General features: G+C 39.0%; 1 protein-coding gene across 2 annotated transcripts in view; it reads right to left on the minus strand.

Moving 5' to 3' along the window:
- GALNTL6 (polypeptide N-acetylgalactosaminyltransferase like 6) overlaps positions 1 to 23,917 on the minus strand; it is a 1,199,405-nt gene that overhangs the window by 198,057 nt on the left and 977,431 nt on the right. For both annotated transcript variants that reach the window (XM_035022700.1, XM_035022699.1), the window contains 2 exons: positions 8,046 to 8,231; positions 3,572 to 3,755 (listed from right to left, as the gene is read on the minus strand). In XM_035022700.1, coding sequence (XP_034878591.1) covers positions 3,572 to 3,755; positions 8,046 to 8,231 — 370 coding nt within the window. The remainder of the gene's footprint in view (positions 1 to 3,571; positions 3,756 to 8,045; positions 8,232 to 23,917) is intronic.

Consider the following 23,917-nt stretch of genomic DNA (forward strand, 5'->3'; position numbering starts at 1 on the left):
TGTATCGAACATTTACATCAATGAGCATGAATTATCGCAGGATTCTGGAGGACCTGAAAGGCATGGGGATATTTAACCCAGAAAAGGAAAAAAAGTTTTCTTTTTTTCCCCTTTGGAGGAATAAGCATAACAGGTGTTTTAAAATACTTTTAACAGCTCTATCATCAAAGAGGAATTAGACATGCCTTGTATCTCAAGGAGGAGAATTTGGGATTAGGGAAGCAGATTTCCTAATGTAAGGGAAAAGGTTTCTGTCAATCAATCTAATGGAATGGGCCGTCTTTTGAGGTAGCAAATATTATTTTCCTCACAAGTTCAAGAAGAGACCAGTCACCTTTCTAGGACATTATTTAGTAGTTGCTTGTATTAAAGGGAAATTGGATAAGATAATTTCTTCCGGTCTTTTCTAAACTTCTAGATACTGAGATAAAGTTGGAGAAGTTAATGATCAGAAAGCAAATGAACATCTTCCTCTTTTTCATCATGACTAAAGGAGCATATTACGTTTTGTCACAGAAAAGGCTTACGTTCCTAAGTGCCTGGGATTAGAGATAAACCAGGAATAAGGAAACTTTATAAATCCACAAATAAGAATTTCCTAAAAGCATCACATCATGATATAAGCCATCAGAAAGGGGGCAGGTACTGCATTCTTTTTTTCAAAAGACAAGAATATTTTTCAGATGTATTCAATCCAATTGGAATTGTGATTGCCATATAATAATTTGAACTATGAATATTGCATTTTCTCTCACATTCTAGGAGCAGTTTGTCTGAAAACCAGATCCCTTTGCAAATGTAAGTAAATCTTTTTCTTAGTGTTTGAAGTTATCTGCAAGTTTTCCTTTTCCTTTTTAGATTGTGGAGGATCTTGATTCCCATTTTAGGAAGTTGATAGATTTTGAATTCTTCTGACCATGTGACCTATATTGAGAAATACAGTTTATACCTTGACCCATATATGCATTATAACTGAAGCCAAGTATTTGAGAAATAACACTTATACTTATGCACTGGTATAATACCCTGAAATTTTCAATTCCGTTCATTAATAATTACTGTTCATGCCCCACTAATTTCATAGAATTTGCAAATGAGAAAAACCCACTACCATAGTCAATAGTTAGTTGCTGGAGATGCAAATAATGACAGAATAAATGAGAGAATGGAGGTTTTGCCACTTAAGGCATTCTATAAACTAGTTACAGAAAGATAAAGTTTGCATATATACTGCATGAAAAGTCCTGGGGTTTGCAATACATTTACATATTCCTCTTCATTTCCTTTCTTCTTGTCTTTTCAGCCTCCTCTCCCCGCCTCCCAGAGAAAACCACACACCCCTTACAGAAGCCACCCGAAACATGAAAGTCCATGCGAGAGATACTTAGATAGACTGCATTCACTCTGTGTATCTTAAAGCTTTACATTTAGAGAAGCAAGTTTTAGCCTAAAGCACGTCTGTCTGTTTACGAACACCTTCAGGTGACTATGAAGATAATGGAATTGCTGATACACTGCTCATAGCTGCTTGGGTAACCATTCTTTTATTATCAGGAAGGCAAATGCAATTTTTAAGATCAAAGCGGACATCTCTTGGAAGCTCCATTTATTACAAAAGGCTAAGGTGTCCACATTCCTAGGAATCAAAGGGACTGAAAAGCCAGAAAAGCAGTAGTATTCAAGAGGTGAATGCAATCCTTGATGGAGAGCAACCACCGAAGTCGGTGACAGGAACAAGAGGTAATTTAATTCTGAAAGTTACCAACTCTGCAAGCTCTGGGGTTAAGCAAGGTGCCTGATATGGTGATTGCCACAGCCAGGGTCTGCCTGACACACCATTTCAGCTGCCAGTGCAGGGACTGAGAATACTTTCATAGTTTTCACCATCTGAGATTCCCTTGGTACCATTTTGAACCCATTTCCGCTGAGAACAGGAGCCCCACTCAGCGACTGCAGGGGGAGTAAAGTAGAAGGTCATTATAACCCAGGCACTGTTACAGAGTATTTGGAAAACCTTCCTGGATGAATTCTAGCCCTGAAAACATGGCCACCTCAGAGAGTAGCAACCAGACTGTGGCCGTTTCCCTATCAGCTGCCATCTAATGGCAGTTCCACCATATTTAGGGTCCTTCTGTATCCTCCCCCAAGCCCCAACCTGGCTTTAAATCCCCCGTAGACCCCTTTGCCAAGGCTTTCCGATGGTTAACTTCAGGAAAGCCTGACAAACATCTATCTCTCCAGCTGGGCCCTCTTCAAATGCTTACTGGAAACTCCACCGCTAAAGAACTTTTCTAGTAGTTTTGAATATCCTTGAAATCTTGGCCAAAGCATTTGGAAGAGTAACAATGGGTCTTTATTATTTCTTCTCAACAACTTTCCAGCCATTTCAGAGTATGAAGAGGCCTTCGGAAATTCTGGATACTTGATAAGTGTGCTTCATATTACAAAATAAATCTTTTACCTCTCCCTTTTCATCAGGCTAATGTCTTCTGAAATCCCCTCAGCATTCCTGAGAGTTTATCTTTCCAGAGACTAGAATTGCAAGAAGCATTTTCTTGATGTTTATCGCATTATTTTTTGTAGTTTAAAGGGTTAGTGTTACAGAAGTGGTTTTTATACTTGGGAGCTTCGCCACTGCAAACTTTCACTGCCCATATTATTAACGAAAAGACAATATTGATTTTAACACATTTTTAAACAGATCCTTAGAAAGTATGCAAAGCCTCAATCACAGACATTCTTCTTATCCTAAGAAAAAATATATGATAGTTTTAAATTTATGAAAATTTTAATGTGATCAAAAGGATACAGCCGGAGGAATAGATAATAGTATGCCTTGGGCAATCTCTGGGCTGACTTTTGGAGAAAGTTCACCATTTGCCGGTAATGGTCCTAAGAGTTGGGCAAACTAAGCTAAATATATATATTTTTTCTTTTTCTTGACATGCACAATTCTCATGTCCACACTGAAAAAATAAAGAACTTAACTTTGTAGAGACCAATAGATTATTGTAAATTCTTATCTATATAGAATTTAAATTAATGGCAGGATTATCAAAGATTATTTATGCCAGATATATCATTTTGATTGAACTCCCCAAGTTTAAGTTATGGGAGCACCTACTCAGAAACACCACCTTCCCTCATAATTCCCAACAGGGTGTAAACAGAGGCTTAAATACTGCTTCATATTTTATATCATTTAAAGTAAAATAGTTAATTTAAATGATTCTTTAGGGAAAAGGCAAAAGAAAGAGAGAACTGAGAAGAGGAAGAGAACATCTACAAGGAGAATATGCATTTTCAGTGAACTCTGCCTTTTCCTGATTCTCACGTCCTCACACTTCCTCTGCTGCTTAGCAAAGTTTGACAAGGGATGATCCATGTATTCGCTGCCGCTTGTAATTTGCTACAACTTGTAGGTCTGACTTTTCTCCAAGGTGCGGATATTGTTGCCATCTGTTTTCATCCATTTTATTAGAGATAATTGTCCTCATGGGTCCCAAGCTGACGCGCCTGAAATGAGTTACCTGCCCTCTCTCCCGTGGCCCCTCCCTCAGCCGCTACTCACTCGAAAGGGTCGCTGGGATCTGCCCTCTGGAGCTCTGGAGGGATGGGGATCCTTTTGTAGTACATTTCCCAGTCGAAGGCGCCTCGCATGGCATCCCCAGCTTGTGCCTCATACCCAAAGTGATTGTGGTCAATGACATCGATCATGGGGCACACGATGGTTTTGTGGTTTAGTGCAATTTGGTCTGAAAAATGAAAGCACAAAATAGGAAATGACATGCCCGCCTAGGCCATCTATCATTTTTCAGCAAAGAGAAGCCTACAGATCCTTCCTAATGCAGGGATGCTGCTTGCAGCCTGGTTTCCTGTCGTTGTTAGGGCACTTTGTGAAATCTCTTCCAAGGCTGGACTTAATGTGATGGGACAGTGATTAGGTACAATTAGTGTTGTCGTATTTTCCTTTAAGAAAGTTATGTTCCAGAGAGACTTGCAGAAGTCCATTTAGCTCTCCCTCTGTCACATTTTTGCTCTGACCTGTCCCCAATCTGTCATTTTATAGAGCATCCAACATGCGTGGAGTATAAACAGTACTTGTGTTCCTTCAAGCATACAGTGGGAGCTTGCTGAGAAAATATTGTCCTGCTTTCTGGAGGTTCCAAAATGTAAATATTTAACTTCATGATTCCTTTTTTTTAGCCTCTAATCTTAGGATGGTCATGATGGCTGTTCCCTACTAAATACTGATAGATCACACAGAGAATTCTTTGCTCTCAGGCTTACCATGTTCTATTTGGCTATTGTCCTTTGATATAGACTCTGTTTATCAAAGCTATACAGTTTTATCTTTTCTCATTCTAACCAAAAATATTTTAGCTGGCCTGATACTATGGTTCCTATTCCTGCTACTTTCACATTCTTGAGCAACTGCTAAGTGATTTACACTCTTGCTACTTCTCATCCTCCCAGCAACCCCATAAGGTGGCTACTATCGTCATTCTCAATTTACGAGTGAGGATACTGAGCTCAGAGAAGCTAAATAACTTGTCAAGGGTCACTCGTCTCTTGAGAGCAAAACCCAGGCTGCAACTCCTGCTTAACAGTCCAATCCTAAAACCTGGGGTCTTTCCAGTTCTCCATGGTGCTTCTCGGGTGATATCTTTTTCAGTTCCAACTCCTTCCTTTTCCATGAAGATAGTATTATGGTGAGACTTCAGCAGCACAGGGAACTGGCGTTTACACACTTTGCCTCACCTGGAACAGCTACAGGTGACGGAGAGTTGGCTATTGAACAAGAAGGGCTCGAACTGCTCAGGTCCACTTATAAATAGATTTTTTTTGGATACAGTACAGTGCTGTAAGTGTATTTTCTCTTCCTTATGATTTTCTTAATAACATTCTATTCTCTAGCTTAGGTTATTGTAAGAGTACAGTATATAATACATAATACCATACACAGTAAGTGTCAATTGACTGTTTCTGTGATTGATAAGGCTTCTGGTCGACAGCAGGCTATTGGTAGTGAAGTTTTTGGGGAGTCCAGAGTTACACGTGAATCTTCAACTGTGCAAGGTGCTGGTGCCCCTAATCCCTGTGTTGTTTAAGGGGCCAACCATATTTTCTCCCCAAGAATGTGCACTCAGTTGGTATTTATTATAACAAATATATTGTCTGAAAGAACTTTTAAGTATGAACATCTGCTTTCTGGTTATTTGGATGATCTGATGTGGCATGTGGAATAAAATACATTTAAATATCTTAAAAAACATCTTTTAGAAATAATGAGGTTTGGTTATTTCAGTATTATTATTTGGTGGCCCTGATAAGGCTGGGTGGGGAAGCCACAGAATCCTGTAGAAGATCTCTCCTGCATATTTATATGTCTGCCTGCCCCTCCCTCCCTCCCTCCCTCCCTCCCTCCCTTCCTTCCTTCCTTCCTTCCTTCCCTCCCGCCCTCCCTCCCTCCCTCCCTCCCTCCCTCCAATTCAACAGCTATTTATTGAGTAGAAATTATATGCCTGCCACCTTTCTAGGTTCTGGGAACACAGCAGTGAACACCAATCACAAAAATCCATCTTTAGCAGTGGAACAAAGACAATCAATATACATAATAACTCTGAATTACATAGTGCGTTTGAAGGTGATAAATGTGATAGAAAGAGGATAAAACAGGGCAAGGGGAGTATGGAATGCTGGTATGTGGCAAGGTAAACAGCATGGCCCCAGGAGGCCTCTGAGAGCCTGGAGCTTACCTTCATATTATTTCAGCTAATTGGTAGACAGAGAGACCCCTAGCACTATTTCAGGTGATTCTTCAGCAAGCACCCTGTGAGCATTCATTTTCACCTGGGAAAGTCTTATAATGGGTTTTAATCTTTATCTAAGTGGTGTTTCCCCATAGATGTCTTTGGCAGAGGAAGCATCATTGCTGTGTCCAAAATATCTCTCCTAGCACCTCGGCAGGTATTTTAGTATTAAGGTTTCAGTGACTTTCTTCAATCAAATTCAGAATCAGGTTGATTTACAAGTTCCTTGACCAATAAGGAGTCCTAAGGTGACCCAAAGAGAATGAGTCTGTTAAATTAACTGTCAACTCTCCCTTCAAATTTCTTTTCAGCTCTCATCCAGCTGTTCTAGCTTAGGGTGAAAGCAGCATGACTAATTTTTCATCTAAGGCTTGTGCCTACATTTCAATTTCCAGGGATCAAACAAACAGACTCTTAATGGGAAATTGAAATTCAGGTATAATCCCAAGGTGAAAAATGAACCAAGAAACCGTGTGGCTCTGCCTGTTTTTCATTTTGGATGATGTGTCAGGACACTGATAGAGGAAAATAAAAAAAGATAGTGATCCTGAGCTTGAATCATTTCTTATCCATCAGGCCTACAGGAAATGAAATGCTTTAATGAGAAAAAGTGGGTTTCTCTTTATTTTATCTCTCTCTCTTCTCTTTTTTTTCCCCTGTTAGATTCATATGAACAATCAGAGGCTTGATAATTGGCATTTAGGAATTGCTTTGGTTCATAAATAAATTAGGCCTTTTGCTGACTTCCTTGAGTATTCAACACCATATAGGTCAAATTCAGTTTGCAGGAATTTCACTGTTGCTGATGAAACTCTAAATTGCTATGTCCTTGGACAAGGTACTTTTAATTAAAAGCTCAGAGGAGTCTCTGGCCGTAGGAGCACCGAGACATTCCTGTTAATTACGATGACTGAGCAGTCGTCTGTGTAGGTGTGTGTGGATCGGGTGATGCGATGGGGTATTAGTTGCTGGTCATTTCCTGTCTTAAATCCTACACAGTTTCAATTGATTTCCCCCCCACATCTTTTACTAATGGACCTTTGCTGGTTCTAGCTGAAATCCTACACAGTAGTCAATAGCAAATCATTCTTTCTGAGGCAGCTTATTGTAAAGGCAGTTTTTACTGGCTTTAGCTCCAAGGCCAGGGATAGATATATTTACAATAAAAGTTGATTTAGCGAAATCTGGAAGAATAAGAAGGAGTACAGTATGTGCACACCAAGAACTTTTAGAAACATATATTTTTTTTTCAGGTTGGCAATTTATTCCTCATCCACTACTGGACTTTATATCAGACTTCATGGTGAAATAAAAAACAAAATAGTCAAGCTCCAACTGAGCCACACATGTGTTTTCTAGCTTGAATGACTTAGTTCTTTCATGTTTCTAACAGTTCAAGTGTGATGTGACAGAGAGGCTTCTTCTTTCCTGACTCTGAGCCATATTGTGAGCATTAGAATGTGTCATCTGGATAGGAGCTCTGAGTGTTTCAGGGGGTCCTCTGTAAATTTGGGGGGTTATATATTTAGGGCTCTAGACCCATGCCAGAAGTGGAAAGGAGAACTGGCATTATAAATTCACGAAAATGTCAGGGCATTTGCACTTGAACTGTATTCTGGGGCTGAATAATTTTCTTTCCTCATTTCTTAGCAGTTCTATAATAATTGTTAAACTGTGTGTGTGTTTTAATCTTACTGTATATAGTGTCTTTTTTAAATATCTTATTTATTTATTTGTCAGAGAGAGAGAGAGAGCACAAGCAGGGGGAGTAGCAGTGGGAGAGGGAGAAGCAGACACCCCGCTGAGCAGGGAGCCCGATGTGGGCTCGATCCCAGGACCCCAGGATCATGACCTGAGCCGAAGGCAGATGCTTAACTGACTGAGCCACCCAGGTGTCCCGAGATAGTGTTTTTAAGTACTTTTTTCTTTTAGTATTTACCTAGCCACAATAAAGAGAACGTCTAAACTAAATGAAACCATTTCAAACCTTAAGTTAGAGTGCAGTTGGTAGTATCTAAAATGGCAATTTTAATGCAGTTTTCTAGTTACCTATTTGTCCTCAGCTGTGGTTAAGACAGAATTCAAGGCTCTCACTGTAAAAACTGTTGAAGGGATCTCTCGCTTTTGTTGATTGCAAACTGAATAGAAGGGAGCCACATACTCCCTCTGAAGGAGGGCGGTTCCCCAGGCCCTGCTGGTCCCCAGAAGGCCACCATCAGTATGTGTACTCACTAAGGAGCGGGGGCAGCCAGTTCACATTGACCTCGCAGTGGGAGTCCAGGAACGTCAGGACTTCTCCTCTGGCCATAGATGCCCCCAAGAGGCGGGTCCGGATGAGCCCTTCCCTTTTCTTGGTGCGAACAATCCTTACTTTGGAAAATCGGGCCATATATTCTTCTAACTTATCCTTCAAGTGTTCTAGGAACGAAGCAGAGAATGTAGAGAAAGAACACAAAACATTAATTGCAACAGAATTATCTGTGGGTGTTTATGCATTAAATGTACGTGAATGATGAATCCAAGCTTACATCCATTTTTCTCCTCTCTTCATCTCGAGGGGAGACACTAATAAGATTTTAGGCCCATAGGTTTTTTTACTCTGTACTTTCCAAAAAGCTTCCTAAACTGCAAATACTGCCCTTTGTTTGAATGCTAGAAGACACAGACCCACGAGAGCTGTGCCATGAGATTACTTCCAGCCAGCTGCCAAGGGCTTAATCCTGGCCAGCATTCACCACGACGGGCACTGGCCCTCTGGTTCCCACTGTGTAAAGTCAGATGAACATTCCAGCAACTGGGCTCTTTTCAACAAGAGGTCTCTTTCCAGCAAAGCCATTCCTAGTTTCTGTGTCTTTGAAAATAATGCATGTAAAACCACAAGAAAAAAAAATTATATCTCTCAGATCAATAAGAACCGAACAGATTTTCCCCCCATGGGGTAATAGCAAACTAATAAAGACATTCAGCATCTGGCTTCTGATTTGAAGTATAAAAGTGACTAACTTGCTGTTAAAATTAGATGTGAAAAGGGGAAGGCGGATAGATACTACACAATCATTTTGAACTTAGCTATTTAAGATTAGAAAACAAAAATTTGAGAATGTCTCTTTGCCTAATTAAAAACAAACTGTGGAAACCAAATCGAATGAGATAGCTTATTTACAGAGAGAAAAGATCTCCTCCTGGCTGTTATAAGATATATCAATATCTTAGATCTTTAATGCCAAATAAGTGTGTTTGGTGTCTTTCTGTGGAATTTGTACTCATATAATTTACATCCCGTGCTTTCGTTCTCTCATATCTAAAGCATTAGGAGGGCTTCGCTGGAGTTTCTAACAAGGAACGTCTAATAGTCACAGAAACAGAAGCTTAGTATGCAGTATGTTCTGTAGTTCCACTTTCAAACTTTCTCTGCATGTGTGCAATCAAAGGCAATATTATTATTAAGTCTCCTCCTATGATCTGTAGCAACAGGAATTCACATAAGGATTTATGATTCCCTTCCCTGTGATCCAATTTAACAGATGTCAGAATTACTCATTTTGGAATTTTATACATAAGCCTCTATTTTTATTTTCATTTTCATTTCTTCCTATTAATGTTAGTGTTTTAAAAAAAATCTCAATTTCCAGGGCACCAGGGTGGCTCAGTTGGTTAAATGTCTGACTCTTAATTTTGGCTCAGGTCATGATCTCAGGGTGGTGAGATCCAGCCCTGCTTTGGGCTCCTCACTGAGCATGGAGCCTGCTTAAGATTTTCTCTCTCCCTCTCCCTTTGCTCCTCCCTCCGTTGTGAGTGCACGTGCTCGCATGCTCTCTCTCTTTCAAAAAAAAGTCTTGGGGGGCCTGGTGCCTCAGTCATTAAGCGTTTGCCTTCGGCTCAGGTCATGATCCCAGGGTCCTGGGATTGAGCCCCGCATCGGGCTCCCTGCTCTGGAGGAAGCCTGCTTCTCCCTCTCCCACTCCCCCTGCTTGTGTTCCCTCTCTCGCTGTGCCTCTCTCTGTCAAATAAATAAATAAAATCTTTAAAAAATAATCTCAATTTCCATTTTTTCTGACTGCCCGTAACTAGGCTTTACAAATAGATCAAGTAAAAAATTACTTAGTTTTCTGATTTTTCCTATGAAAGAATACTGGTGGGGTCTTTCACAAGAGTGTTTTAGCACAAAATAGGTTTCCTTCTATTTTGTTCTCCCTGTAATGAACAGAGCTATAGAGATCAGACTACAGAAAGCAAAGATTACAGATTTGGAGTCAGAATAGACCTAAGTGGGAGGTCAGTACCAGTGAAATATATGAATATATATGAAATATCTTCTCTTACCCTGAATTTCCTCACCTACAATATACAGGGAGTTTCTCCTCTTAGAGTGTGGTGGGGTGGGTCCAGCTTTTGGTCAGAGACCTCACAGCACTTGTTCAGTAAATATTCACTAAGTCAATAATTGGAGACCTCCTAAGTCATATGAGTTATGAAGGGAAACAACAGCATTTCTAGCTGAAGAAATGCCTTTGAATGCTCAGCCTGAAAGATGAAAAATTTAGAATTTTTATTTCTTGGTGAGATTTTGATAATTCTTCATCTTCTATTTATTGAAAATTTAAAGAATGAAAGATTTTGGCCAGCAATAAATGAACACATATAACTTTATGGCCGTACCGCAGGTGCTCAACAGAAAGGCTGGCTCCCAAGTGTCTCTGTCTCTTTAAGACAGGTGTGCCGTGCCAGAGGCCTACCTCCTGCCCCTCTCCTCTTTGCTTACCCCTTCCCTGCTCCCCTCTGTGCAAGCTGCACAGAAAGATTCCAAAGGGCTACACAACACAGTGCCACCTGTGAATAAGACCGGAGCTTACTAACCTGTTAGGGAAATAAAGCAGAGACCTGCAAGCCAGGTGTGCAAACAGAGGCAATGAGTAAGTGGCAAGTGATCAGTCCCAGAGCTCTCTATATGCCAGTCTCGAAAAGCTTGCATTCGGTCAGGGTTTCTCACATAAACGTTTAAGAAGACGCTGTATCTCATTACTGTAATTTATTCAGGCTCTGAAATCCTTCCGTATCTCCAACGCACAACTGTCATTCTATAAGTTTATTTGTAAACTGGTTGTTTGGACCACAGAAACATATTGTCTCCTGAAAACAGGGTCACAACAGTCATTGGAGATGGAAAAGAGTGAACATTTGTTAAACCCACCAAAACAGTGTTTGTTTGTGTTCTTTCATTAAGCCTCACTATTCTTTGGCAAGTACCACTGTGAGTATGGTCTTGGTCTTGGCAGTCTGGGCTGCAGGTACTTCTTTCCTCCCGGACCCCAAGGACTAATGGGGCCTCTTGGGGAGGACTAACTCTCTGTAGCTGTGTATGAAGAAATGGTTCTAGAAGACAGTCACTTCCCAGGCGGTCTAACTTGGGAATCAAAGGGTTGTTGATCACCTGGGAGTGGTTGTCCCAATTTTGGGTTTAGATTTCCCTACTTTTTAGTTTATACGAAATTCTTTGAAACTCAGCGGAGGACTATCTCTACATGTCTCCTTTCCCTCTACGCACTATTGGATTCTGTGTATTTTTCTTTGATCAAAGCCCATTTTAACGTATGAAAAGAATCGTATGGTATGAATCCACAAAGCACAAAGGGTTTGACCCCAAATAGAGTCCCCTAATTGTTCAAATCAATTCTTTTAGTTTGAACTTTGCATTAATCATTAAGTTGCTTTGCCTCAGAATGATGATCCGGTTGACTGCCCTTGTGAAGGGTTCATTCTCTTTCAGTAGTTCAGTTGTAATTTCTAATTACCCATAACTCACAATGAAGACAGGTATCATCAGTCTAATTAGCAAATTAGACTCTCATACAGTGGAGTTACTGGGGATGGTGGAGATAGCTTTAAGAACATTTTGTATTTCTTTTATAAGAACAATTTCTAGATTCATTTCTAAAATATTAAAATGATTTTAAACATGATTTTATATGATTTTAATTCAAGCACAGTATCTTTGAATATCCCTTTTGAGCTTTAATTTTAAATAATGACAGGAGAATTTATGGTATTTTTATAAAGCAGGAAGATTTCTTTAGGGACTATGACACATTTGGGGAACCAGAAAATATAAGACCACTAGTTAAAACCCACTGAGTGGTATCCTGACAACCTGGACAAGTGAACACAACTTCAAATATGCCAGTTTTTGCCAGGGTTTATTGTATCATTGTGGGGCAATAGGGAATGAAAAGTTGTACTCAAGTGAAATTTTGGTGTCTTGCTACTGTGAATATTAAATTTAGCAGTTTTCTCAATGAATTTTCCTCTTTTTCTAGAGATTTCACTTATGCTCCATGGACTTATATGGAGAATCTATCATTCCACTTGTATATCTAATGTTAGGGGTAGCAACTAAACACTAAACAAATCAACTTCATTGATTTGCACAGTCAAAAGTTGAGGACATGGGTTCTAGCCGTGTTACTGACTGGCCACATGCCTTTGGGTGGGTCACCACACCCTATTTAACCTCATTTGCCTTAGCTATAAGGAAGGAAGTATGCCAATTGGTCTTAAATATTTCTTCTAGTTCTATGATTCTATTGTTTCCCCCTGTGAAGTTTTACTTACAGAGTAGATCTAACCCTATCAAGTACCTAGGTTTTTCACAAAAGCATCCTAATGGTTGGTATTTTGGTGTTTCTTTGGGCTATGTCTCATTTTTGAAAGCAAGAGTCAAATCAAGATAAAGCTAATGCATATCAAAGATTTAGTCAAAAAGCAAACTCCAGGGTATTTTCTTTGGTCAATAGAGCATCTGTCTAATCTCCTGTGGTTGACTGTCTGTAAGACTGTTACTAATGTCAAAATAATGATTTTGAAGCACCGTAAGTTCATCAAGGATTTACATCTGTTCAATAAGTTATGCTTATTATGTCAGAAAAATATAGTAACAGAGTTTAGACAGCTTTCTAGTCTACCTCTGAGTAACTGTTCCCAAAGGGACAATCTAGTGACTATCAGTATTATAGAGCATGGCCAGTGTGTCCCAAGTGGAGGACCCACCAAAGGCCAAGCAAACAGCTGCCCTGTCTCAGTGGCTTACTGAGGCTCAGCAACTTGTTATTCAGCTCCTTCTATCTCCTTTGAATTCCCTAATTTACATCCCAAGGGGAGAGCAGGAGGGCAAGGAGACACTATTTATCTGGAGATAGGGATTTCTATATTTAATTATATACCTATGGAAATGAAATGTCTTTGATGTGTATACTTTGGTGCTGGCAAAATGTAGTAGAGCATGACTTTAAGATTATATAGAATATGTGCTAGTTATGAGGTTTTTTTTTTTAAGATTTTATTTATTTGAGAGAGAGATTGAGAACAAGCAGGCAGAGGGGCAGAGGGAGAGGGAGAAATAGACCTATTGCTGAGCAGAGAGTCTGATGCGGGGCTTGATCCCAGGACCCTGGGATCATGACCTGAGCTGAAGGCAGACGCTTAACCGACTGAGCCACCCAGGTGCCCCTAGTTGTTATGAGTTCTGAAATGTAATAGAATATAAATATGTAGTAACATAAATATCTTCCTTTTCTGCTTAATCCTCACAACACAAATATACTGTTAAGTACAGCACTCAGTATTCTGGATAATTTGAGGTTATATCAGAGTGACAAGAAGTACTTCACCATTAGAGAATATATCTTTCTATTTCTTAATCCACTTGGCATATGTCATGTGTATATTTTAACCCAAAGAGGCAATGTTCAGAATAACTCTCTACACAGCAGGGCCTGTAGAGACTTTTTCTATAGTCTTTACACAGAAGATATACAGGCATACCTCAGAGATATTGGAGGTTGGGTTCCAAACCACCACAGAAAAAACAAAATTGCAGTAAGGCAAGTCAAAGGAATTTTTTTGGTTTCTGAGTGCATATACAAGTTTTTTACATTACACTGTAGTGTATTAAGTAGGCAATAGGATTATGTCTAAAAAAAATGTATATACCTAGTTGAAAAATACATTATTGCTAAAAAGAGCTAAGCCTCAGTGAATTGTTATCTTTTTGCTGGTGGAGGATCTTGCTTCAGCTGGCGGTTGCTGAAGCCTGGGGTGGCTGTGGCAATTTCTTCCATAAGACAACAGTGAGGTTTGCTGCAACAGTTGACTCTTCTTTCCACAACCCATTTCACCAGGTCATGTGATATTGTTTGCTAGCATTTTACCCAAACTTCACTCAAAATTGGAGTCAAACCTCTCAAACCCTGCTGCTGCTTTATCAACTAAGTTTATGTAGTATTCTAAATGCTTTGTTGTCATTTCAACAGTCTTCACTGCATCCTCACCAGGAGTGGATTCCATCTCAAGAAACCACTTTCTTTGCTCGTCCGTAAGAAAAAACTCCTTATCTGTTCAAGTTGGATCATGGCGTAGTAGCAATCCAGGCCCATCTTCAGGCTCTACTTCTAATTCTAGTTCTCTTGCTATTTCCACTACATCTCCAATTATTTCCTCCACTGAAGTTTTGAACCCCTCAAAGCCATCCACGAGGGTTGGAATCAACTTCTTCTAAGTTCTTGTTCATGTTGATGTTTTGAACTCTTCCCATGAATCACAAATGTTCTTAATGGCGTCCAGTGAATCCTTTCCAGAAGGTCTTCAATTTACTTTGCCCAGATTCATCAGAGACATCACTATATATGGCAGCTATAACCTTACAGAATGTATTTCTTAAGTAATAAGACTTGAAAATTGAAATTACTCCTTGACCTATGGACTGCAGAATGGATGTTGTATTAGCAAGCATGAAAATAGCATCAATCTCATTGCCTATCTCCATTGGAGCTCTAGGGTGACCAGGCGCACTGTCAATGAGCAGCCATATTTTGAAAGAAATCTTTCTTTTTGAGCAGTGGGTCTCAACAGTGGGCTTACAATATTTAGTAAGCCATGTTGTAACCAGATGTGTTGTCATCCAAGATTTGTTTTTCCATTTATAGAGCACAGGCAGAGTAGGTTTAGCATAATTCTTAAGAGCTCAGGATTTGCAGAATGGTCAGTGAGCACTGGCTTCAATTTAAAATAACCAGCTGCATTAGCCCCTAACAACAGAGTCAGCCTGTCCTTTGAAGTTTTAAAGCCAGGCATTGACTTCTCTCTAGCTATAAAAGTCTTAGATGGCATCTTCTTTCAAGAAAAGGCTGTTTCATCTACACTAAAAATCTGTTATTTAGTATAGCCACCTTCATTAATGATCTGAGCTGGATCTTCTCCATCAGCACTTGCTGAGAGAGAGGGAGAAACAGACTCACTGCTGAGCAGAGGAGTCTGATGTGGGGCTTGATCCCAGGACCTTGATCACCTTGCACTCTTCCGTTATGGAGATGGCTTCTTTCCCTAAACCTCATGAACCAACCTCTGCTAGCTTCCAGCTTTTCTTCTTCTGCTTCTTCACCTCTCCCAGTCTTTATAGAATTGACGAGCCTTGGTCTGGATCAGGCTTTTGCTTAAGGGAATGTGGTAGCTGGTTTAGTCTTCTATCTGGACCGCTCAAACTTTCTCCACATCAGCAATAAGGCTGTTTCTCTTTTGCATCATTCATGTGTTCACTGGGGTATCACCTTGAATTTTCCTTCAAAAACTTTTTTCTTTGCATTCATAAACTGTTAGATTCAAGAGGCCAAGCTTTTAGCTTATCTCAGCTTTTGACATGCCTTCCTCACTAAACTTAACCATTTCTAACTTTTGATTTGAAGTGAGAGACATGTGACTCCTTTGCTTGAACTCTTAGAGGCCATGGTAGGATTATTAATTGGCCTAATTTCAGTATTAGGGAAGGGCTCAAGGAAGAAGGAGGCCCAAGGAGAGGGAGACAATGGGGGAAGGGCTGGTCGTGGAGCAGTCAGAACACACATTTATTTATTAAGTTCACTTTATATGGGTGGAGTTTGTGGCACCCCAAAACAATGACAATAGTAACCTCAAAGATCACTGATCATGTAGCACTATAATAAATATAATAATAATGAAAAAGTTAGAAATATGAGAATTACCAAAATATGACACAGAGACACAAAGTGAGCAAGTGCTGTTGGAACAATGGCCTTGATAGACTTGTTTGATGTGGGGTTGCCACAGACTTTCAGTTTGTAAAAATATGCAGTATCTGAAAAGTGCAATAAAGTAAAGCACAATAAAAGGAGGTATGCCTGTCTACAGATTTTAAGTCTCTCATTGAGTTCCAGAAAATGGTCAATCTCTTTATTTTCTGGTTGACCACACTAAATCTGTCCCTTTTGATAGCATTCAAATATAGACATTTCATATTATCTCTAGAACACAAAAAATTCAACCAAGAAAGCAATAGCATTTGTGAAACCATATTCAATTACCTCTATTATGATTTCCACTGGGTTCTATCTCTGAATGTCCTATTTTCTATTCTTTTAACATACAAGGCCTTGGAAGTCATTTGGGAAATAGCTGGGGACACCAAACTTAAATATATAGACAAAATGTATTCCAGCTCATACAAAAAATGAAGAGACAGAATTAGAATGTCACCCTTTTGCAACCCCTAATGAACTAATGGATCAAGCCATCAATGGCTGCTAACATTGCAAAAGAAGCTACAATCATCTAGTTATGTGCCTCCTAATGAAAGAACACATCACTGCCTATAAAGTATTCTTGCCAAAAGCACTGAATGAATTTGATCATGCCTTTAGATCTAACAACCCATTTATAGGAAATAAAGGATGGGAGAATATGTCAAATGGCACATCAGGGGAATAATCAGCAAAATTCAAACTATGGGAAATTCCCTGGGGCAAAAAGCTTGATTTCTTCAACAAGTAGACTAAAAGGAAAAAGAAAAGAAATGTAAAGAGAATCCTAAAGATTAAAAGATTCTCAAGAAATACAGTGTATCAACCAGTCACACTGAGAGGATCTAATATGAATCCCGATTCTAAGATAGAGTTGAGAAAATAAAAAGCAGTCTCTGATGTCTGGGAACTGGTCTGATGCTTACAGCAAGGCCATCTTGTCCTTTGGAGGTAACAATCCCACAGGACATCAACACCCAACAAGGTAACTCAGAGACCATAATAAAGGGAGACAAAAACAAGATCACCATGAAACCTACAAGATAACAAATATCCCCCTTTCTTGGCTACAATGGGTGGTTGCTACTTCTGACCAATTATATTTTTATCAAGTAGTGGAAAGAATTTGAGATGTTTTCCCCCCCAAGAGATTCATTGACTCTGCAATCATGGGAGGAAAGAATTGGACACCATTCTTCATGAGTCTTTTGCATTGCTGTGTGTCTTGTGAGGGAGGCCATGACTACCATTTATTCCAGGTTATCTTTTCAAGGATGTTTATATAGCAAATAGATGTGGAAGGCAGAGATCATGTCTTTTCCAGAAACAAAGGGCAGGTTTATTTATAAGGCTTGGAAGGTAGAGAAATTATCTCCCTCTGTATGCTTGCTTCCCATTATAAAAGATTTGAGTTCCTTAAGTTCAACATTCCTTCACTATAATACACCAAACTGCTCTTGCATCTTTGCACACTGGCCTAGTCCCTGGTGACCTGGGGGCAAGGGGAATTGACTCAGGCACCCTGATCATCATGTGGCATCCTGTGCTGTTGGTACTGAAGTTCATTGTCTCTGACCCAGGATTCTCATGTCTTTTGTCTCCATTAGACAATGGCAGGCCAACTTGCTAACTTGCAAGTAGAGTGAAATCTCAGATTCTTTGCAGTTCTTTACAGAGGGTTCTTTACAGATTCTTTGCAGTTCTTTACAGAGCCACTGACGGAGGGATCCTAAACACTCCATGGCAGATTGGGAGTTTGTTGACCAGGGAGTGGAGAGAAATCTAGGGGAAGCAGTTGTTGGTAATTACACATGCCAGACCATCCACTTCTGTATCAACTGGGGAATATGAACCCTGACTGGATATTAAATGACATTAAGGGATTATTAATTTTTTTTTTTTTAAGTAGGCTCCATGCCCAACAGGGGGCTTGAAGTCATGATCCTGAGATCAGGAGTCAAATGCTCTACCAACTGAGCCAGTTAGGCACCCCCAGACTGTCCTCTTCTTTCCTTGGAACAGCCTAGCTCCGCTCAGCTGAGCTTCCACTGCCCGCATATTTCTTTCTTGTTATTTTCTCCTCCAGTTAAATCCTTTCGGTATGGGAAAATATCTCTGTCCTCACACAAAAATGTCACAGTTAGAAATAATGAGCTATGTTTACCTGGAGAATTCTGATACTTTTCTCTGAGCAACTCTTAGAACCCTATGTTCCCACATAGACAACAACAGGGATGGGATACATTTCAGGGTAGGGTCTTCTCTTGGCAAATCAGGTAAGCCTGGATACTAGGCAAGTTCCTTGGGATCTTCTCTTTTTCACTCTTTCTCTCTCAATCTCTCTTTTTCATCCTTTGCTTAAAGAACAATTGAATTATATATTTTAAGAATAGCTTTAAATGTGTTCCATATTCAGACCAACACAAAAGAAACAGAATGCCACAACACCTATTCAAATGCCCACCTCACAGTCCCTTATTGAGGAGTAAGCAGCCACAGATCTAGTGCCCATCATCACTCCTTCTCTATATTTAGGATTGTAAATGAGTTTAAATTCTCCTATGAAATGCTCACATATCAAAGATTATTTGTACACCTTATGAGTAAAGGCCCCAAAAGGAAAAAAAAAAATTATAGGTGTCACCATATATAAAAGGATTAAGAACATTTTCTGAAAAAACAGTGTGTGCGTGCGTGTGTGTATGTGTGTGTGAGAGAGATCCCCAGATAAAATATTTATTTTATTTGTCATCTTTTATATTTAGAGTATATACTTTAGAATGATTTTGCAAGATAGTAAATAATAGATTACTTCATACAAAATATTTTGGCATTTTGGTAATAGCCTAAAAACTGCCTATATATATAAATGTATACATATACAAATACCTACACAAATGTAACATATCTGTGATGTAGTTTTCCTTTCAGTTCAGTTATCCAAATTTAATTTGTATATTCATTACTTATGTCATTTTTGAAAAGGTAATGTATATTTAGCTGTAACAAAAATATTTGAATTCTGTTTTTCCTTTTCTGCAGTATTTTCTTAAAGACTCTTTGAAAACTGGTTTGTCTGATGTTTCAAATATTTCTTACATAACTTATACTTAGATTATATGATATTTTTCTAAGCATTTTATATTTTTCAAAAGTCATGGTAATGAAAGGACTTCCGTGAATGAATAAAAGTAACATAATTTGAATATAATTTATAGTTTGTAATTGTTCTGTTTACATGAACCTAGAATGAGAACTTTGTATTCTAAGGATGACTAAAATTTTACCGTAATGAAAAATTATTTTCTTTATATTATTTCTTCTGGTGCTGTAAGTTCTGCTTCAAAGAAGAAAAAGATATAAGTGAGAACTGGGTAAAACTCAGAGGTCTTTTCTACGTAATACTGTTGTTGAGTGTTTTGAACTCACTGTAAATTGATCTATTTCAATACAGTGGAAACATCTCTGTTTTTTTTTTTTTTTTTTAAAGATTTTATTTTTATTTATTTGACAGAGAAAGACACAGCGAGAGAGGGAACACAAGCAGGGGGAGTGGGAGAGGGAGAAGCAGACTCCCCGCCGAGCAGGGAGCCCGATGCGGGACTCGATCCCGGGACTCCAGGATCATGACCTGAGCCGAAGGCAGTCGCTTAACCAACTGAGCCACCCAGGCGCCCAACATCTCTGCTTTTTAATAATTTGGTAGTTTTATTAGATTTTAAACATTCTGTCTAGTGCAAAGAATAGGCCATGTAGTTTAGAAGTTTCCATTTGGACCAACTACATGATAATTCAGTCTAAATGCTCAAATGTAAAAATCTTACCATTAGCAAAATAAACAGTTATTGGTTCAGCATCATACTGTTCAAACCTGAAAATATTTAAGAATTTTGCTGAAGATAGTGTTAGGCTTTAGTCTATAAATATTAGAGAATAGTTGGGCGCCTGGGTGGCTCAGTCGGTTAAGCGACTGCCTTCGGCTCAGGTCATGATCCTGGAGTCCCTGGATCGAGTCCCGCATCGGGCTCCCTGCTCGGCAGGGAGTCTGCTTCTCCCTCTGACTCTAACCCCTCTCATGTGCTCTCTCTCTCAAATAAATAAATAAAAATCTTTTTAAAAAAATTAGAGAATAGTTTATTTATTTATTTATTTATTAAAGATTTTATTTATTTGACAGAGAGAGACACAGTGAGAGAGGGAACAGAAGCAGGGGGAGTGGGAGAGGGAGAAGCAGGCCTCCTGCAGAGCAGGGAGCCCGATGCGGGGCTCGATCCCAGGACCCTGGGATCATGACCTGAGCCGAAGGCAGACGCTTAACGACTGAGCCACCCAGGAGCCCCTACAGAATAGTTTAATTGTGGGAAAAGCATTACATATAATGCAATCTGTTAAATTAAAAAAACCTTACATAAACATTTGAATCGCCAATGTTAACATGGGAGAGCAAATCTCTAGGTTCATCTAGATCACTTCTTCCTTTCATCCATTCAGTTTTTTTAAAAAAAATTGTGATAAAAAACACAGAACATAAAATTTACCATCTTAACTATTTCCAAATTCACGGTTCGGTCAGTAGGCTTAAATATATTTACATTGTTGTGCAGTCTTCAGATATTTTGATCTTGCAAACTGAAACTCTATACCCGTTAAATAACACCCTTTTCCTCTTCCCCAGCACTTGGAAACTGCCTTTCTGCTTTCCGTTTCTCTGAGTCTGACTACTCTAGCCACCTCACACAGTGGAATCCTGCAGTATTTGTCTTTGCATTATTTTACTTAGCATAATGTTCACAAAGTTTACTCGTCTTGTAGCCTATGTCAGAATTTTTTTTGCTTTTTAAGGTGGAATATTTATCCCTTTTTCTGTCAATAGGCATGTGAGTTGTTTCCACCTTTTGGCTCTTATGCATAAGGCTGCTATGAACATAGGTATCCAAATATCTCTTCCAGACCTTGTTTTCAATTCTTCTGGAAATATACCCCAAATGGATTACTAGACCAAATGGTAATTCTATCTTAAATTTTTTGAGATGTCACTGTACTGTTTTCCATCACAGCTGTGCCAGTTTGTGACCCCATCAATAGCGGACAGGGTACCTATTCAGTTTTAAAGTCCTTATGATCCTTTTTGTAAAATGCATATTTAAACAAAATGCATTTCAGTGGAATGTGGAGGAACACTGTAGCAAAGGTCTTGAGAGCTACCTAAAAGTCTTGAGAACTATAAACAAAATTTCTCCAAAGTGACTCTTTCTAATTCACTCAATACTAAATATTCCATAAGGAAGTAAAAGTCTGGGTACTGAAAATGATGAATACTTTCAATACAGAGATTGCAGCTATCAAAGTAAGAAAGCATCATAGACACCAAAGTTTCAGGACTCAGGGGCACCTGGGTGACTCAGTCTGTTGATTTCGGCTCAGGTCATGATCTCATGGGTTGAGGGATTGAGCCCCGAGTAAAGTTCTGCGCTCAGTGGGGAGTCTGCTTGAGATTCTCTCTCCCTTTGCCCTCCCCCCACCCCCCGCCCCGTCTCTCTCTCTAATAAATAAACAAATCTTTAAAAAAAAGTTTCAGGACTCAAATTGTATATGGAAAGCCTCCAGACTTGTTTCATTTCTCTCACTGCAATATGGGTTAATCGAGAATACCTTATTTAAAAACATCCTTCTTTCCTGCCTACACACTCCTCGTGACTATCGAGTGAACACCCTCTGAGTTGCGCACGTCTGTGCCACTTCCTCTCTGCATGCCTTGCTCCTCTGGTATGTGGCCGGCGGGCTGCATCCAATGACCAGCAGGCCTCTTCCTTCTCTCAGTCATCCTTTTGCATGATCAGTTATGTCAGGGAGCTAAATGGCACTTTGTACTTAATTGTCTTAATGAATCCTCTCATATTTACCAATATCTTATCTTCTCCTCATTCTTCCAAGAGCACTCACTCCTAATCTTTCAATGGTTCCCTTAATCTCTCGGGCTGTCAAAAATGCACATTTTGTAAGATATTTGTCTTGAGATATGAGGCAAATACTTTAAAAAGCATGTTTAACAAAGAAAAAAAAAACATCAAAAGAACCAGTATATTTATGCTTTTACCCTCTAAAGTTCTTAACGGTAGAAGTCTCATGTATTTCTCAATTTTCTAGCTACTTCAACAGCATCTTAATGTATTCTGCTGAATATCAGGTTATGTGATTTTAACACTGTTTTTATTCTCCAACATTAATGCTACTGTTAATTATGTATTTACTTGTACCCACACGCACATTCACTGCTTGGCCAAGGAGACTTGTGAGCTGGTTTGATTCCAAATGACCATCTCTAAAAGTTGGGACTAAGAGTAAATTTTTCCCATAAAAACAATTAATGATTTTCTGTAACTTGTTTTTCTAACACAAACTCAGGATGAGAAATGAAAACTCTGACCCTAAACAGTTATGGGGTAACGTGAGCCACATCAACCACGCTATTAATAAGGTGAAGTCACTGCTCCCAGTGAAATTGAATGCGTGTCAAATCAGCATGCTACATGGAATTCACCTCTGCATTTAAGGGACTTATAAATTCATTTCAGCAATTTTTAGAAAACTTAAAGTGATTAAAAAACAAAAACAAAAAAAACCAAAGCTGGGATGCCTGGGACAGGGAGAAATTGATCTTTTGCTAGCAAAAAAGTATAAAATTCAGGTAGAACAAAGAAACAAAGACAAATAAATGAAAATGCCATATACCAGCACAGATATTAAGTGGGAGCAATCAAATCTCTGTCCTTTCAAAAGTGCTTTCAATTCTGTATTTTTTCCAGCTGAAAAAAGTCCTCGTATGATTCACGTATACATGCTAAAAGCCATTTTGTTTTTCTTCAGTTTCCTTAGAAGCATATACTGGAATTACTGGGTGGGAATGTCTCATGGGTAGAATTACAGGGACCTCAAATTAGCGTGTGTGTGTGAGTGATTGAATAATGTCACCAATAACTGCCAAAACAGCCATAAAACCTGTGGGGTTTGGCTTGATTTCACAATAAATAAAGACAAATTGGAAAAATTCCTCTAAACTATTCCTTAGTGTGAGAAAAATGCTATGTCAAAATTTCAATTTAGATGAGACCAGAACTAAATTAAATACCTGGGAATTGGTCCTGTTCCCAAGGCTACCAAAACTCCAAGTTTCTAACAATATTCTTGTACTGCAATATAGAAAGAGGCATGCAGGAAATGGGCTGTCTGCCCTTGTTGAGGAAAATTGACCAGCTAAAGGTTATGTCCTCTCAAGGAATTGCTCCATTTCTTGATAATGCTATTACATAACAAAAGGGAAAGGGACCATATAAGATATTGTCTTGGTTTAAAGTTTAAAAGAGAAAATATTAAGTGGACCAAAAATGTGTCTTATGTTCTTGGATGAAAGAAAGCAATAGAATAAGCAGCAAAATATGACAAAATAATATATGAACATAATAATAATTATGTTGACATTTACTGAGTGCTTATAATAGCTACTCTAAGATCTATTCATGTATTCATTTATTAGATCCTTGTTTTACACGAGGAGAAAAATTATGCTTATTTACAAATGAGGAAAATGAAAGTGAGAAACATTAAGAAATTTGAACTAAGGGGGTGCCTGGCTAGCTGAGCCTGAAATGAGGAATGCAGGGAAAGAGCATGAGACCCTTGATCTCAGGGTCATGAGTTTGAGCCCCATGTGTAGAGATTACTTAAACAAACAAACAAACTTAAAAATAATTCTGCCTGAGATTGTACAGTAAAGATTGTCTGGAATATTGGAAATATGCAATAAATGTCAGCAATTATGTGTCAGCAGAAAATAAAAGAGTTGAACCCAGATGTATCCATCAGGAATCTTTTAAGTATAAGGGAAGTTGGTATAGGGAATTTGGTGCTTATGTTAGTATTATAAAAGACCTGGAAAATTTAGGAAAGTGGAAAGAAGGCAGAAAAATCACTAAGGGTTTACCACCCCAAATCAATCACTGTTAATAAACCGGGGGGGGG

The sequence above is a fragment of the Mirounga leonina genome, unplaced genomic scaffold, assembly GCF_011800145.1.
Source record: "Mirounga leonina isolate KUSES-001 unplaced genomic scaffold, KU_Mleo_1.0 Mir_176, whole genome shotgun sequence".
Classification (NCBI taxonomy): Eukaryota; Metazoa; Chordata; class Mammalia; order Carnivora; family Phocidae; genus Mirounga; species Mirounga leonina.